Raw genomic sequence first — 14,213 nt, 5'->3', positions numbered from 1 at the left:
AATTCTTGGCAAAACAGATATTTTTAAAACTAATTCTGTGTAGATGTCTATAAATCAGGGTCAGGCACTCGCACGTTTGTGTGCACTCGCTTCAGATCTGTCAGTCAGGGTAGGAAAGAACGCTTTTAACATAAATCAGGTCCCAAACTTTATCTCTCTTAATAATTTTAACGTCAAGCAAGTCCTGCACTATTATTTTCTAATTTCTGCATGTTTTAAAACCGAAACCAAAGACGCGCATCCTTTGTGTATTAGTTAAGCATTTAGGACAGAACACTTCTTAGAAAACATACAAATAAAGATCATTTTAGAAGTTCAACAACCACTTAGAGCTTTGGATTCGCTAGACAAAAGCCTAATGTTCTTATTTTTATGAAAACCTTGGACTCATTTAGACAGCACGGGTCAAATTTACTGTCTAAGGCTGCGTCTTAATTTATTCAACTATGAGACCAAGGGTCAAACAGAAATTGCGTGTTGCATTAATCGCGCATTGTTAAAATTAGTGGTGTTAAAATGTAAAAATTTGCGTTAACGCGTTAATTTTGACAGCCCTAATGTATACATACATAGCAAACAAAAGATCAGCACTCACCAGTTGCAGCTGATAAAGTTGGTTCAACAGGGTCATATGCTGAGGGTTTATTGGTGAGGTTAAAAGTGCAGGGTTGAGACCAATGTTTTTTGCTGCAAACTGTAAAAGCTGTGCTTGAACCTGTAAACGAGTGAACAGAGCGGTCAGAGTACACCATGACATAAACAGATTTACCCACAGAATACTCAGGTGTGAAAAACTTTTTCGGCATGATAACACCGCACTTGCAGCAAGGTGCTAAACCACTAGCATACGCTTGCAAGCTCACCTGAGGGGTGAGAAACTGAGGCACTTGAGCGCGTAGACTAGGCTGGGAGGAGTTGAGAGGCGGCACTGTCGGCTGGGGAGGAGGCTGCTGCGGCTGCAGGGCCCGGGCTTGTGCTGCTCCACTGCTACCAAACACTCCACTCTGCATCTATAACAAAACACACAAGAAATCAACCTCACACTGAAAACCCAAAAATGTCAGACCACCAGCTAAGGGAAGATTTGGATATTAAAAAGAATTATGACAAAATGTATTATGATTTTGTACTCCTTCGTTAATTTCCTTTTGCTAAAGATATTTCACAATTTTTCCAAACATCTTATTATTAACCCTGGCCTATGTATCAGTATATCACTAACATTTAGGAAATTAGATTTGAGTATTGAACAAACATCAGGCTCACCTGTCTGTTGTTCAAGTTTTGCATGGCAACTCCAAGGCTTTGGCCAGGGAGTGCAGCACTACCCAATGGGAGCTTCAGGCTCGGAGAAGGCATAAACGGTGAGGTTTGGGCATCATCTACTAGCCCAGCATCCTAATGAGGAAAGAATAAAAAAATAAAAAATTTCCACCATATTCTTCTAGAACTCTTCTATTTCTACTTGTGCGTATTATGGTGAGAAGCAAGTACCTTGTCCATGAAAGGAGGACGATCTGAAGAGGATTCTTTGGAGATGACAGAAGGCCTGCAGCCCATTGGTTTATTGACTAGGCCGTTGTTGTAGTCAGAGATTCCCATCCCCCGTTTATCTAGTTCGGACTTCTTCTCCAACAGGGCGCCTACGAAATTATAGACGTTTGATATATATGCTATATATACAGTAAAAAATAATTTAGCATAGAGACTTCAAAGGGACTGAATATTTAACAAACGTAACACTTACTCATAGCCTGATCCAAGTTCATGTTGTTGCTCTTAAGAGCCTCCTCCGCAGGGTCTCTCTGCAGAATTCAAGAAGACGCACACCATCTATTATCTATCCACCAACTATCTGTATAAAGCAAAATACTATTTTATGAGTAACAAGCAGTACTCACAGGAAAGCCCATGTCAGTTAGCTGCTTGATCAGACGATTCATGATCCAGGTATCATCCTGTTTGTTTGGGACTTTAACCTTCAGAGAGGAAAAAACAGATTAGCTGTTTCTGCTGCAGGCAGTGTGACTGATGCCAAAATAAGGCATTTTTGGTTCTTAGCTCTTGTACCTTTGGTGGGCCCTTCTTGGGTGGGTTGCCCCAGGAGTTGCAGGATGAGTTGCTCTCCTGAGATGCAGTGCTGTTCCACATATCTCCCTCTTCTTGCTCCCAATGCCCCGCAGACAGACCCATGTCCTCACCACCTCCCCAACCATCTTGCATAGATTTGGGGGCTGGATGACAAAAAAATGTGATTATGAGAATTGTCCATAAAAATACACATCAAAACTAGCAATTGATCATTTGAGGAGAAAAAACTATGTATAATCATGCAGTGAATATTTTTTAACATTAGGGGGCTCTGTTGTAACACATTTTGAAGCTTAGTGACGATAACAGGCAACTACTCAGTGGGGTCAGATACAGGCAATGATGTTACAATACTAACGGCACCCATTGTTATAAAACTAATATTTAAGGGGGAAATATCTGACCACAGAATAAATACTGCTGAAACATTGCCTTAATGTAAAAACATGAGCTTTCTTCGAAGTACTAAATAAGCCAATGAAGCAAACTGCTACATTGAAACAACTATGTAGAACAACTGAAGTAAATTCAGAGTAACATTTTTATCACTAAATATTATAAACTTTTATATATCACACACAGTCTGCTTATGAAAATGTGCATAGTATGCATTTTAATATGGCAACATGAATATGATTTAATGTTAATTTTTAACAACCATTTCAGCTTCTATAGCTATGTTCATTTCAAGAGTCAGGTTTAGCTATAAAGAATAAACAAAATAAATTAAGATTTTTTTCTAAAAACTGTAAAGCTATATTGGGGAAAACGACATAAATTTTTTAAAAAAAAAATGACAAAGCTAACCAGGTTTGCAGGGGGCAGGTCCAGGAGGTCCGTTACCTCTACCATAGACTTCAGGCCCATTATCACTCCAGCCTCCACAGCCACCTGGAGGTTTACCCCATGCCGAAGTGCCATTGTCCACACTTACTGCAGGGGCGGCTGGCTCTCCCCATGAGGGTTCAGGTTTTGAATGGACATTTGTCATCTCCCCCCATCCTGTAGAGTAACACGCACAAATCTACCATAAGCTTTAACTGCATCACTGGTCATATAAGCAACTTGTTTACAAGTCTAAGACTATGTAGTATACATGTCTACAAAAATAAACTACAAATGTTATTTTCTAGGATTAGGTGACCTAAAATGGAATAATAGGCAGCAGTATTAAATGTCTGTTTAATTCTTGGCAGAGGAAAGATTAAAGGATGCCATGCTGAATACAGCTTTGGCAGAGGGAAAGACAGCAGAGGGTGCAGAGTCTGTTCCAGGTTGTTTTATAGTTTTCTTACCTGGATTCATTAGCCCAGTTCTGTTGTGTGGTGGCCCTGTTTGATGTGGGGCTACGTTATCAGGGGAAATGTGGTTATTATTAGAGTTTGGCCCTCCATGAGCGTGGGTCTGCATGGGAGGCTGGTTATGATGGGAATGATGATGATGGTTGTTGGGTACATTGTTAGCATTGGCAGGGCCTGATTTGCCTTGCATGCCAGGGTTATTTCTGTCCCAGAGATTGACTGTCTTGTTATGTGTACTTGGGTCACCCCAAGCTGAGGTACCGTCATCGATCTCCATCTTGCGACGGATAGAGGGTGGAGATGGCTCCTCCCATCCAGTGGGCTCTCCAGTGTGATCGGGCTTAACATTTCCATTATTTCCTCCACCCCATCCAGGGCCACTTTGTTTAATAGAGCTTGGACCTCCCCAAGAACCCATGCTTCCACTGCCACTATTGCCATTGTTGCCCTCCTGAGGCTTGTTATTCCATCCTTGTGGCGGCACATTGGGGCGCTGTGCATCTCCCCAGTTTCCTCCTACTGCTGGGGCAGGTTTTCCCCATCTGGAGCCCTCATTCCAGCCTGATCCTTCTCCATCCCAGGAGGAGTTGGATGGGCCATTTTTCTTCCCATCTGCAGGTTCACCCCATTCTCCTCCAGATCCACTTTCTCCAACAGGCCCATTGCCCCATCCTTGAGATGATTTGTGACCCTCAGTCCAACCCTGTGGTTTGATTTTAGCATGACTCTCCTCCCAGGTAGGAGATTTTTCCTCAGAACCCCAAGTCTGACCACTTTTCTGCAGGTTGCCACCCGGACCACCAGATGGGGTACTGCCCCAGTTTCCAGGACCACTGGAGGGTTTCTTGTTGTGGGCTGGATCCGTCCAACCAGAACCAGCCTGGGGTGGTTGCATGGCTGTACCCCAGCCTGGTGCAGCTCCAGTACTAGGGCAAGGGCCCTCATTCTTGCTCCCAGAGTCAGGTCTGGACGCATTGGCAGAGTTTATATTGGCATTGCCAGAAGTTGGTATTGGTCCTGCATTGGCTGCATTTGAGGTTGAGCCCCAGGCATCAGTTCCAATGTCATTCTTGCGGTTGGAGCGTGCAGCTTCTTCTGTCTCCCAAGCAGTGTGTTGGCGTACAGGTGTTTGTCCCCAGCCTGTGTTGCACAGAACTCTGGGGTCCATATCCGGGGTAGGCAGAATAGGGGAAGCATCATCTCTTGATGAGCGGTCCTTTCTGCGAGGACAGCATTCCATGCTATCACTGCTTCCCTCACTAGCTGGGGCATTGGGCCCACGAACCCAAGAATTAAGTTGCTGCTCTTGGGTGGGAGAGCTAGAAGAATCCCATCCTTTGGCCTCACTGTTGGAGTGCTTACCCCAGTCTCCAGTTGAGGAAGCTTGTCCCCAGCTAGCAGTTCCTGAGGCCACTCCCTGTCCCCAGCTGCTCCCTGAGTCCCAACCAGAGTCTTTTGAGCCACTAACAGACTTGGCATCTCCATTACCCCAAACAGGTTCTTCCTCACCATTGACCTGTGAGGCTCCTCCTGGAGTTTGAACAAATGAGCCCATGCCTGCAGAGCCAACCCCCCAGTTAGGCAGGCAGTGGCCAGGGCTTCTGGGCTCCTGCTTAGTGTGATTTGGTCCATCAGTGTTAAGGTTCTGAGGTTCGGAGCTGAAAGACACATTCGTGGATGGGCTGGAGTGTGACTCTGAGGAGTCACTGGGCATAATGCTACCCCATGTGGTGCTGCAATTGCCACTACCACCATTACCTGCAGAATTTCCATTGGCACCACTTATGCTGCCACTGCTGCTAGAGCCCTGACTGGGCAAACTGCCCGGTGGGCTACAGAGATTAGAAGGAGGAGGGTTGTTTCCTCCAGAGCTGCCACCACCCATGCCGGTCCCTTCATGTCCCAGAACTGGCCAGGCAGAGGGGTTGGCATTGGGATTTAAGTTCAAGTTAAAGTTGGAGGAGCCCCAACCCCTGACTCCCACTGATGTGCTGGACACTTCATTCTTCCCTTCTCCTCCACTGGCAGGAGATGGGCCAGAGCCCCAGCCTCTGCTGACCCCACCCTGACTGGAGAGCAGACCTCCTGAGTGGCTGACATTGGCTTTGCTGGGGTGATTGGTGGAGAAATGGCCTTGCTGGCCAGATCCTGTGGCCATGCTCATGCTGCTTGTGCTGCTAATATCGCTGACACTTTCAGTGTCCAATTGGCATCCTGCAGGGCCGTGGCTTTCTTTGCATGAAATGGAAGGCCACGCCTCAGTATCGCTCTCGTCAATAATCAGTGGATCCCAGCCGCTGCAGCTGTTGGAAGAGGCTGTAGTGGCACTGCGTTTGGAGGGTATATTCTCATACTGGGCTGCCAGGCCACTCTGTTGGGGCAGCTCTGTTAAAAGAGAGAGAGACACACAATTAATTTCTTTGCCTGTAATGCTTGTTATTTTAAATTAGAAATGTAATTGACATGCTTTTAAAAACAAGGAAACTGACAATAAAACATACTACTCAAAAACAGCTACTCACCAAATAAATAAATAAATAAATAAATACAAGTACTTGATGTAAATTTTATTCTTACAAAAAAATGATAATGGTTTACACACTGCTTCATGGTTATTTTTTAATACAGTGATCATGTAAACATTGATTAACAAGGCCCCAAATCCCCCCCCCCCCCCGTGCTTTAGTAGAATGAAGCATTTGCATGATATCACCATAGTAAAAGATAAAAATAGAGCAGCAAAAAATGTGTGGACCATTTTCCTATTAATTTATTGGTAGTCAATTAACAATGAACTGCCTTAAAGGGATAATTCACAGAAAATGTTTAATTACGTCATCATTTACTCAACCTCATATATTGATCTGTTGAACACAAAAGAAGATATTCTGATAAATGATGCTAAGCACACAGTTGACGATACCCTCTGACTTCCATTGTATTTGTTTTCCTACTATGAAAATCAATGAGTACTGTCAACTCTGTGGTTACCTATCATATCAAAATATCTGCCTTTGTGTTCAACACAATAAAGAAACTTGTGCAGGTTTAGTTCAATGAGGGTAAGTAAACATTGAGAGAATTTACATTTTTGGGTGAACATTCATTTATTTAATGCACCCATCCCTCTCAGGAAACGTGTAAAATAGCACTTAAAAGATCCCCTTATTTGTTTTCCCCCAAAACATGAGAAAGAGAGAAAGGTCATAACTTCAAAAGAATATAAATGCACCAGTTACTGCATTTGCAGGATCACATGTATGTACTAGCCTGGAGCCATAATTTTCCACTGGGTTCACCGCAAAGCCTCGGCTCCCCAAACCACAACCATCTCCCTCTGCTGGCCTGACAGATTACAACCGCAGAATTCACTTTCATAGAAATATGTTCATTCGAAATCTCTATCAACACATTGATAACAACAACGAAAACAGTACAAATGCCCACATACGGATACAGGGATCCTGTTGTGCTAATTAGCTGGCAAATGCTGCCCAGCTTCCTGGCACTTGTTCAACTCTCTTGTTTTTGTTTTAGTGTGGCTTTGCATGCGCAGGCACGGCTCAGTGTGTGTCCAACCTCAGCAAAGCGGCAGCGTTTGTGTGAGCCAGCCTTTCAGTCACTAACCATGCAAAAAAGACTTTTAACTACAGTTAAGAAAAAAAGGAGGGCGTGCATGAGAGAGAGTGTAGTGTTTCCCCAACACAAATGCTGTCCTTCTGTAGACTGCGTAGTAAAGGACGCCATTTTATCACATCTGAACTGATGCCAAGAAAGCTCAGAGCTGCCGTCAACATCTTAAAGTATCTCGCTAAAGACAACACGCTTATCAGATGAGTCTGGAAAACCTCTGCCCTGCAGTAATCTCCAAGTCACAATGCAATAGCTTTAGGCTTTTACATTTTATTCAAAGTCATTTGAATGCTGCGAGCGCAGAGTAAACAGAAGCAGAACGGCAGACAGCAAACAGAAAGGAAAAGCCTGTTATCAGCGCGTGGGTCAGAGGGGGTGGGGTTGCGGAGGAAGTGGAAAAGTACCTGAGGAGAGATGTCGCCCGACCATCCTGAGAGAAGCGCTAGTCTGCATGCAGAGCGCTGGCCATCCCTGTTACAATATGTCTGCTGCTTGCGAGGCTTTTGAGACTCATATTTGAAACGCTGCCAAAGAACTGCAGCTCAGAACCCATAGCGGCCGCCCCATTCGTCCCACACGGCTACGGCAGGATCCGATCTCTGTTCCCTCAGCAGGGTTTTATTTATATCCACCTCTATTCCTGATTCAGAGAGAGGAGACTCTCTCCGTCTCTTGTGAGGGAGGGAAAATGGGCTGCATGGGAGCTGAAGGGTAAAGCTGAGAGTGTTTCGTTGCGCCATTAGAAGGGAGAAAAAACTAAACAAAAAGGGGGGATTCCTTCTCTCGTGTGCCCCTTTCGTCTTTCATGCTTTCAAAATGTCACAAAACATTTAGCGGCGACCATTCAGGCTGCAATTAGCACTGCTGCCCACAATAGGGCTCGCTGAATAGATGCACAAAAGCAACTTCGAGCATGGGCTGCACTGTAAGGAAACATGCACACACCTCCTGATTTTGCAAGTATACGCTTTTGTTTTAATATTAGAAGCGGAGTGGGTGTGTGCAGTTGTAGCTCTGCATACCAGAGGTGCGGTTCCCGAGTATGGAGGAAAACAACACTTTAATGGCCACATGCGAAACAGGATAAACACACCAAATGAGGCTCACATGGAGGCGGGCAGGTGGCCAAAGGCTAAATGTCTCTGCTGAGTGTGCCCATGCTTTAATGGTGGAAAAGGGAGACGGGAGGGAGAGACAAATATACAGAAGATAGGCGGAAGGCAATGCATGCTGGGATAGAACAAGGGATGGCTCCAGTAGTAGAGAGAGAAAAAGAGAAACGACCGCTTACGAAAGCATACCAGCTCTTGGCATCAAGCAGGGCATTGTTTACAAATGGTCCCAGTGCCTCCCATACACAATACATTAACATCCGAAGAGAACAGACTCCTATTATAATCGAACTCAATGCCAGCTTTTTTCCCAGCCAACTATGCAATGATGTAATCAAAGTCTTATTGATTAATTATTCCTTTGTCTACAAATGACTCTTTCAGGAAAACCGCAAACATATAAATAAAATAGACAGCTTCTAGTCAAATGACTTAAAAAGCTGTTGGTTTTGTATGTGTCTAATAATAGCATGTTGAATATTAAATGTGTAAGTGCTAAATTCCAGCAGCACGGTTCAGCTGGAGAACAGGGAATGGAAATGTACTCTGTGTGACAAACTAGTTCTCTTTTGTCCCACTGTTTTAAATTTATATTGACCACTTCAAACACAGCGTGGCAGCACTTTCACTTTCTCGGAGGCGATACCTAACTAGGAATTCTGTCTAATGCTACAGCACTGGCTTGGAAACACTCAGACTTCCTTCTAAAGATAGAAGACGTCCTTGTTATAATGACTAGATTTGTTTTCCTCTAAAAGATACAATTAAAAGTTTTTAAAACTTTAAGCAGTTTTCTCCTTATACTGAAAGACAGAAAAGTACTGCTGTGTATCGGATGTGCCAATCTAAAATCAATCTTCTGAACACATTAAGTGTGTTAAGTCCATCACAGCCTTCTGTCACGTTGATGAAGGGTTTGTACACATAAGCCAGGTCACGTTCCCCGCGTCCAAATGATCTATTTTTAACTAGCTGGTGTATGTCAACACTGGGGTGGACATCGGTAGTTCGCACTTATATTCTTAGCTTGTTCTTCGTTTGGTTTTGGATGAACAGAAATAATTGACTGCTCACTGACAACGGCACAGTTTGTTTTCCTTTCTCACAGACTTGGTCACAGAATGGTGGTCAGAAACATTCATGTGAAAAAATGTAATAAAGCAATGATTCTTGGCATGCATGAGTATATCCATACAGTATTATGAAGCAAAATGTTTTAGTAATTTGTATTATGGATTTTTGCCCATCGACCACAAAAACATGCACTAGACAAACTATTACAGCATTTAATGCCATAAGCACTGCATTTTTATGACAAGTTTCAAATGTACTTTTTTAATTCAATTCATCAGCCGTTTTTTAATGCAGAAATGTTGTGCGAACAGCCCCTAAGGAGGAATAGGATAGGTCCCACGAAACAACACAATATGCCAAATATATCTTTTAAAAGATGCATATGCTTTCCTGTACAAAAACAGGAGCAAGTCTGGGGCTTAGAACAGGGGGATTTGCTGACATTGCTATTTGTCAGCTGTAAAGAGGCTTGGTCAGACAGTGGGTGGAGGGACCAGCGTGGGTCTTATGCAACAATCAAGCTTCACATACTACACCATACAGCCACACATGACGTCAGGAAAAAGCAGCCACAGTGGACCATCAGGAGTCAACAGCAGGGGGCGACACAAACAGCTGACAAGCACTCGACTAACTAATCAAGAAAAACTGAAATGACAACAGGAGTCAAACAAGCAACATACATTTTAATAGGTAACTTCAAAATAAGTTTACAAAGTATAAGGCTACTTTAAATACTTTTATCTGGAACTTAGGGTTAACCGGCTCAATGCCACATACTCTTAATAAGATAGATGCTTCATTGGACACACGCGCGTTACGCATCTGAACGGAACGGAACTCCCGGTCTCTGTTTGTTTAATGGTCTGGCTAGTCGCTAAACTGAAATCTGGAAGAAAACCCTTGTCAAAAAAAAAAAATGTTTTGGTTTCCTAAAGACAAGGGGAGATGGCGATCATGGATCACCGCTATGTAAAGGGAGGTTTGGCAGCCAATCAATACATTCATTTTACACAGTAAAGTTAGCTCAGTGTAGTTTGTGATAAGCTTTAGCTATAATTTAAACTAAGGTAATCTACTTTTTGTTTATTTTGCTTGTTATCAGAAATAAACTACTCTAAAAGGACTCTGTTGTTATTGATTCTTTGTGGAAGTGTACCGGAAGTTATGTTTGTTCCATGAAAGCTGTTTGTTTATGTTGTTACTGCTGAAACGTCTATAGGTTTATGGGAACCACTGCAATAGCATATTTATTTTTGCATTGTTTTAAAATCGGAATTCACGTGTTTAAGACCATAAAACATTTTTTGTTACATACAGCAAACATCTCCTCACTATCTCCTTGCTGCCTGACCACTGATCAAAATGTAAAAAAACGCGATCTCTGTAGACAGCCCAGGCTCCACAAACGGCAATAAAAACACAGTGGCCAAACCTAATAACACGAAACATAACAAAGTGTTCCAGCCAATAAACGACAAGAAGTATTTTGAGTTGGGGGTTGTGCGCTCTCATGAAAGCACAGAAGGGAGGGGAGGGGGAGGAGTTAGCTACGCTCCGTTTGTTTGAAAACAGTTCAAACATCAACAGTCGCACGGATTCGCTTAGAGCACCTTTAAAGTAAGAACGTGTGTGCATGTTCTCTTTGTGTTAAAGTAAAATTGTTTTGGCTAATAACAGCCTAAGCCAGAGGAGCAGGTGAGAAACTTCATTCCAATGTAAAGGGGGAAACCCACATTATCATTCCTTAGGCTCAACCTGTTCACTTCCTGGTCATGTTAAGTATAGGTATCATCCACACAAATCTGTGTTGGGAAGAGAAGACTAAAGCAAACAGAAGTCCAATTAATTTGATAATTCTCCTCTCGCAAAATCACTGGCCCGACATCCCGGGGCTATTGTGAATTCCTGTCGGGCTACCAAAATTTATCTCTGCCCTGCCTGTTGGTCTATCTTAGGGAGGAAAATATATTTCAATGCTTTTGCATTCTCTTACAGATTTGGTTGGGTAATAATGGTGCATTCAATTTGTGCAACAGGTTTTAAAATTGGGTTTGAATGCACGCCTGCGTTTACTTTCCAATCGCTCAACTTGTAGAGGGTGCGTTCAGTAGTGATTTCTCATTGATGCACCTCCAACATCGTCTTGTCAGTCATTACTATCCTCACCTGGAAAGTGATATCTCCCGTAGCAAGCTTAAATGTGATATAGATTGCATAACAGTTACTCACAAACTACGTACAGAAGCACACATTCAGAAACATGCATACAGAGATTTGTTTTTCTGACATCACAGGCACGCTCTCTTTCATGAGCCCATTGTAGTTAATTAAAACCACTATTAAATGTTGAGTGGATCCAGTGTGGAGAAGAGCAGGAACAGTTGGCTGGCATGGAAATTCAGATTTTCCAGCATAAAAACTAACAAAAAGAATAGCAGAGCAAACATTGTGGTCGGTGGCCGTTGGCTTTGTATTGTTGGCAAAATTTGGCTTGTGGTGAAAACTAATTAAGGGACCATGTGCTATTCCCTAACCATCAAGTAGAATATTCTTATCTGTGACTTCAGTTGATATTTCAGAATCTGGAGTTTATAAAAACTTTAAAGTTAAATTAGAACTAAATGTTTGAATTGATGATTGTAATTTGATCATTTTATTAGGGCTGTCAAAAGATTAATCACGATTAATCCCATCCAAAATAAAAGTTTGTGTTTACATAACATATGTGTGTTTACCGTGTACAACCATTATTTATATATAAAAACACACACAATCATGTATATATTTAAGAAAAAATGGTTATATTTCTATATAAAATATTTATATTTCTTTATAATATAAATTATATAAATGTATATACTGTATATAAATGCAAATATTTTTAAAAAATATACATGAATGTGTGTGTATTTATATATACATAATATCTACACACAGTACCCACACATATGCCATGCAAACACAAACTTTTATTTTGGATGCGATTAATCGCGATTAATCTTTTGACAGCCCTACATTTTATATGATTATTATTTATGTCTCAATATTCTACATTAAAAAAAAATGTAATTTTTTAATCGGGCTATTTGCATTCATTGTGCCTGCCCAAAGAGCTACCAGGTATTTTGAAATTTGCAAGCCCTGTGCAGGTCTGTGATTTGTAAAACAATCTAAAAATCCCTGTCCCGCACTATATAACACAAATCTACCGTTTAATGCATAAACAAACTGGTTTTCACAAATGCTCCCATTGGCAAACTGGTGTTAAAGACAAAGCTGTAAACTCACGCAAATGGTAAGTAAATGTTACTGTGTGGGGTTGATGAGGATGCTAAAACAATGTTTTGATTACCTTTAGGGTAAATCGACCTACAAATTGCTTATTATAGTCTCTGCAAATTAGGGGTATTTAAATGAAACTGTAATTTCTGTCTCATGGATTGTGTTACATAAGATTATGTATGTGACAATTGTAGGACAGACGGAGGGAGCAAAAGAGACCAGCTAAATGAATACAGCCTCAGTGCTGCTGCTGACTTAAAGCAGAGCTGTGGGCCATTCGGCGGCATTCCAGCAGCTTCCTGTAAAACACACACACACACACACACACACACACAAACACACACACACACACACAGAAAGCTAGGAGCTCTTATTACTCGCTGGGCTCACAATGTGTGTTAAGTAACATCCAGCGGAACCACAGCTCAGTTCACGTGCCCGCTCAAAACATACCCAAAACTGAACCAGGAGTGAGAAAGACAAAAATAACAGAAGAAAGAGATAAGGACAGAAAGCAAGAAGGAGAGAAGTGGAGGAGGAAGCACAGTAAAAAACATATTTGTATTTAGGTTTAAAAAAAGACCTCATTGCAATGCATTCTGGGATTGGAAACACAGCCAAAACAATATCTCTGAGGTGGCACTATACCAACTAAATTCAAATGCACTTGCAGGTCTTTTAAATATGTTGAATACCTAATAAAGGTGTATTCAATAGCATATTTATTTTTGCATTGTTTTAAAATCGGTAGCATATTTAGCCCTGCATGTTAAAACAAATATATTCTATTGCACATATTCCGTAATGGTACTACAAACGCCTAACCATAAGTATTAAACTTAGCTAAGCATGTAGTAGACAGATGATAAATTATGAACTGATAAATTAATTATAAACAGCTTAAATGAATGAATGTCATGAACAGCATTAAATTAAATGGTTGAATTGTGCTATGACTTTATTAAGTGTTCAGAAAAAAAGGTTAATAATAAGGTGAAGCAGGTTTTGCGTAGGCAAGCACTGCTCAAACGTTCTATACATACTGTTGAAATGTAGCTTTGATACTTCCTGATGGGAAAAGCCTTTGCATCTCAAGCATGCCTATGATGCACAAAATGCAATCTAGTGAGATACCACAGCGTAGTGAAACTTTCATGCTTTCCATGAGACTTCCAGTGTGCACCACAGGATTCCTAGAGATCTAATCAATACAGAGGAGGCAAGAACGGCCCATGAGCAGGCTGGTCCATATAGATGCCACGCCAATCAGAGGACCCCCTTTCTGAATCCCACACATTTACTGTAAGCTCTGAATCACCTCTGCCCACAAAGCTGATCGTCTGCCATCTCTCCCTTTTCCTCTCAAACTCTCTCTCTCTCTCTTGCTCCACCACTGCAATTGGAAAAACCACAGACACACGAACAACTCTGCCAAGTCCACGTACAAACTACAACCCTCTCGCACACCCACACGCCTGCAACACAGGAAGTAGCAAAGCACAACTCAGCAAAGTGAATTATCTGCATCTAGTTTTCTTCATCTACGGTAGCACAAATGCCAGCTTGCATAACAAGGACTTTAAAACATGCATGTGCATGTAAACACACACGAATGAGCACAAGTGCATGATGACAAAAAGACTCAGATTCGATTAAATGAAAGATAAGAACAGATTTTTTTCGATTACTTCTGAACAACAGCACTTCCCGTGGCACA

The 14,213-nt window shown here is 42.0% G+C and overlaps 1 protein-coding gene across 7 annotated transcripts in view; it reads right to left on the bottom strand.

Moving 5' to 3' along the window:
- tnrc6c1 (trinucleotide repeat containing adaptor 6C1) overlaps positions 1–14,213 on the bottom strand; it is a 56,650-nt gene that overhangs the window by 12,618 nt on the left and 29,819 nt on the right. For 5 of the 7 annotated variants that reach the window (XM_073857208.1, XM_073857209.1, XM_073857213.1 and 2 more), the window contains 9 exons: positions 3,387–5,777; positions 2,899–3,093; positions 2,071–2,234; positions 1,902–1,979; positions 1,748–1,805; positions 1,495–1,643; positions 1,267–1,398; positions 864–1,010; positions 596–715 (listed from right to left, as the gene is read on the bottom strand). In XM_073857208.1, the coding sequence (XP_073713309.1) occupies positions 596–715; positions 864–1,010; positions 1,267–1,398; positions 1,495–1,643; positions 1,748–1,805; positions 1,902–1,979; positions 2,071–2,234; positions 2,899–3,093; positions 3,387–5,777 (3,434 nt within the window). Of the gene's footprint in view, positions 1–595; positions 716–863; positions 1,011–1,266; positions 1,399–1,494; positions 1,644–1,747; positions 1,806–1,901; positions 1,980–2,070; positions 2,235–2,898; positions 3,094–3,386; positions 5,778–6,662; positions 7,353–7,429; positions 9,948–14,213 lie in introns of those variants that run through there. The other 2 variants (XM_073857214.1, XM_073857215.1) reach the window with 2 other exon arrangements.

The sequence above is a fragment of the Misgurnus anguillicaudatus genome, chromosome 19, assembly GCF_027580225.2.
Source record: "Misgurnus anguillicaudatus chromosome 19, ASM2758022v2, whole genome shotgun sequence".
Classification (NCBI taxonomy): Eukaryota; Metazoa; Chordata; class Actinopteri; order Cypriniformes; family Cobitidae; genus Misgurnus; species Misgurnus anguillicaudatus.
This window is presented reverse-complemented; position numbering and strand designations above follow the sequence as displayed.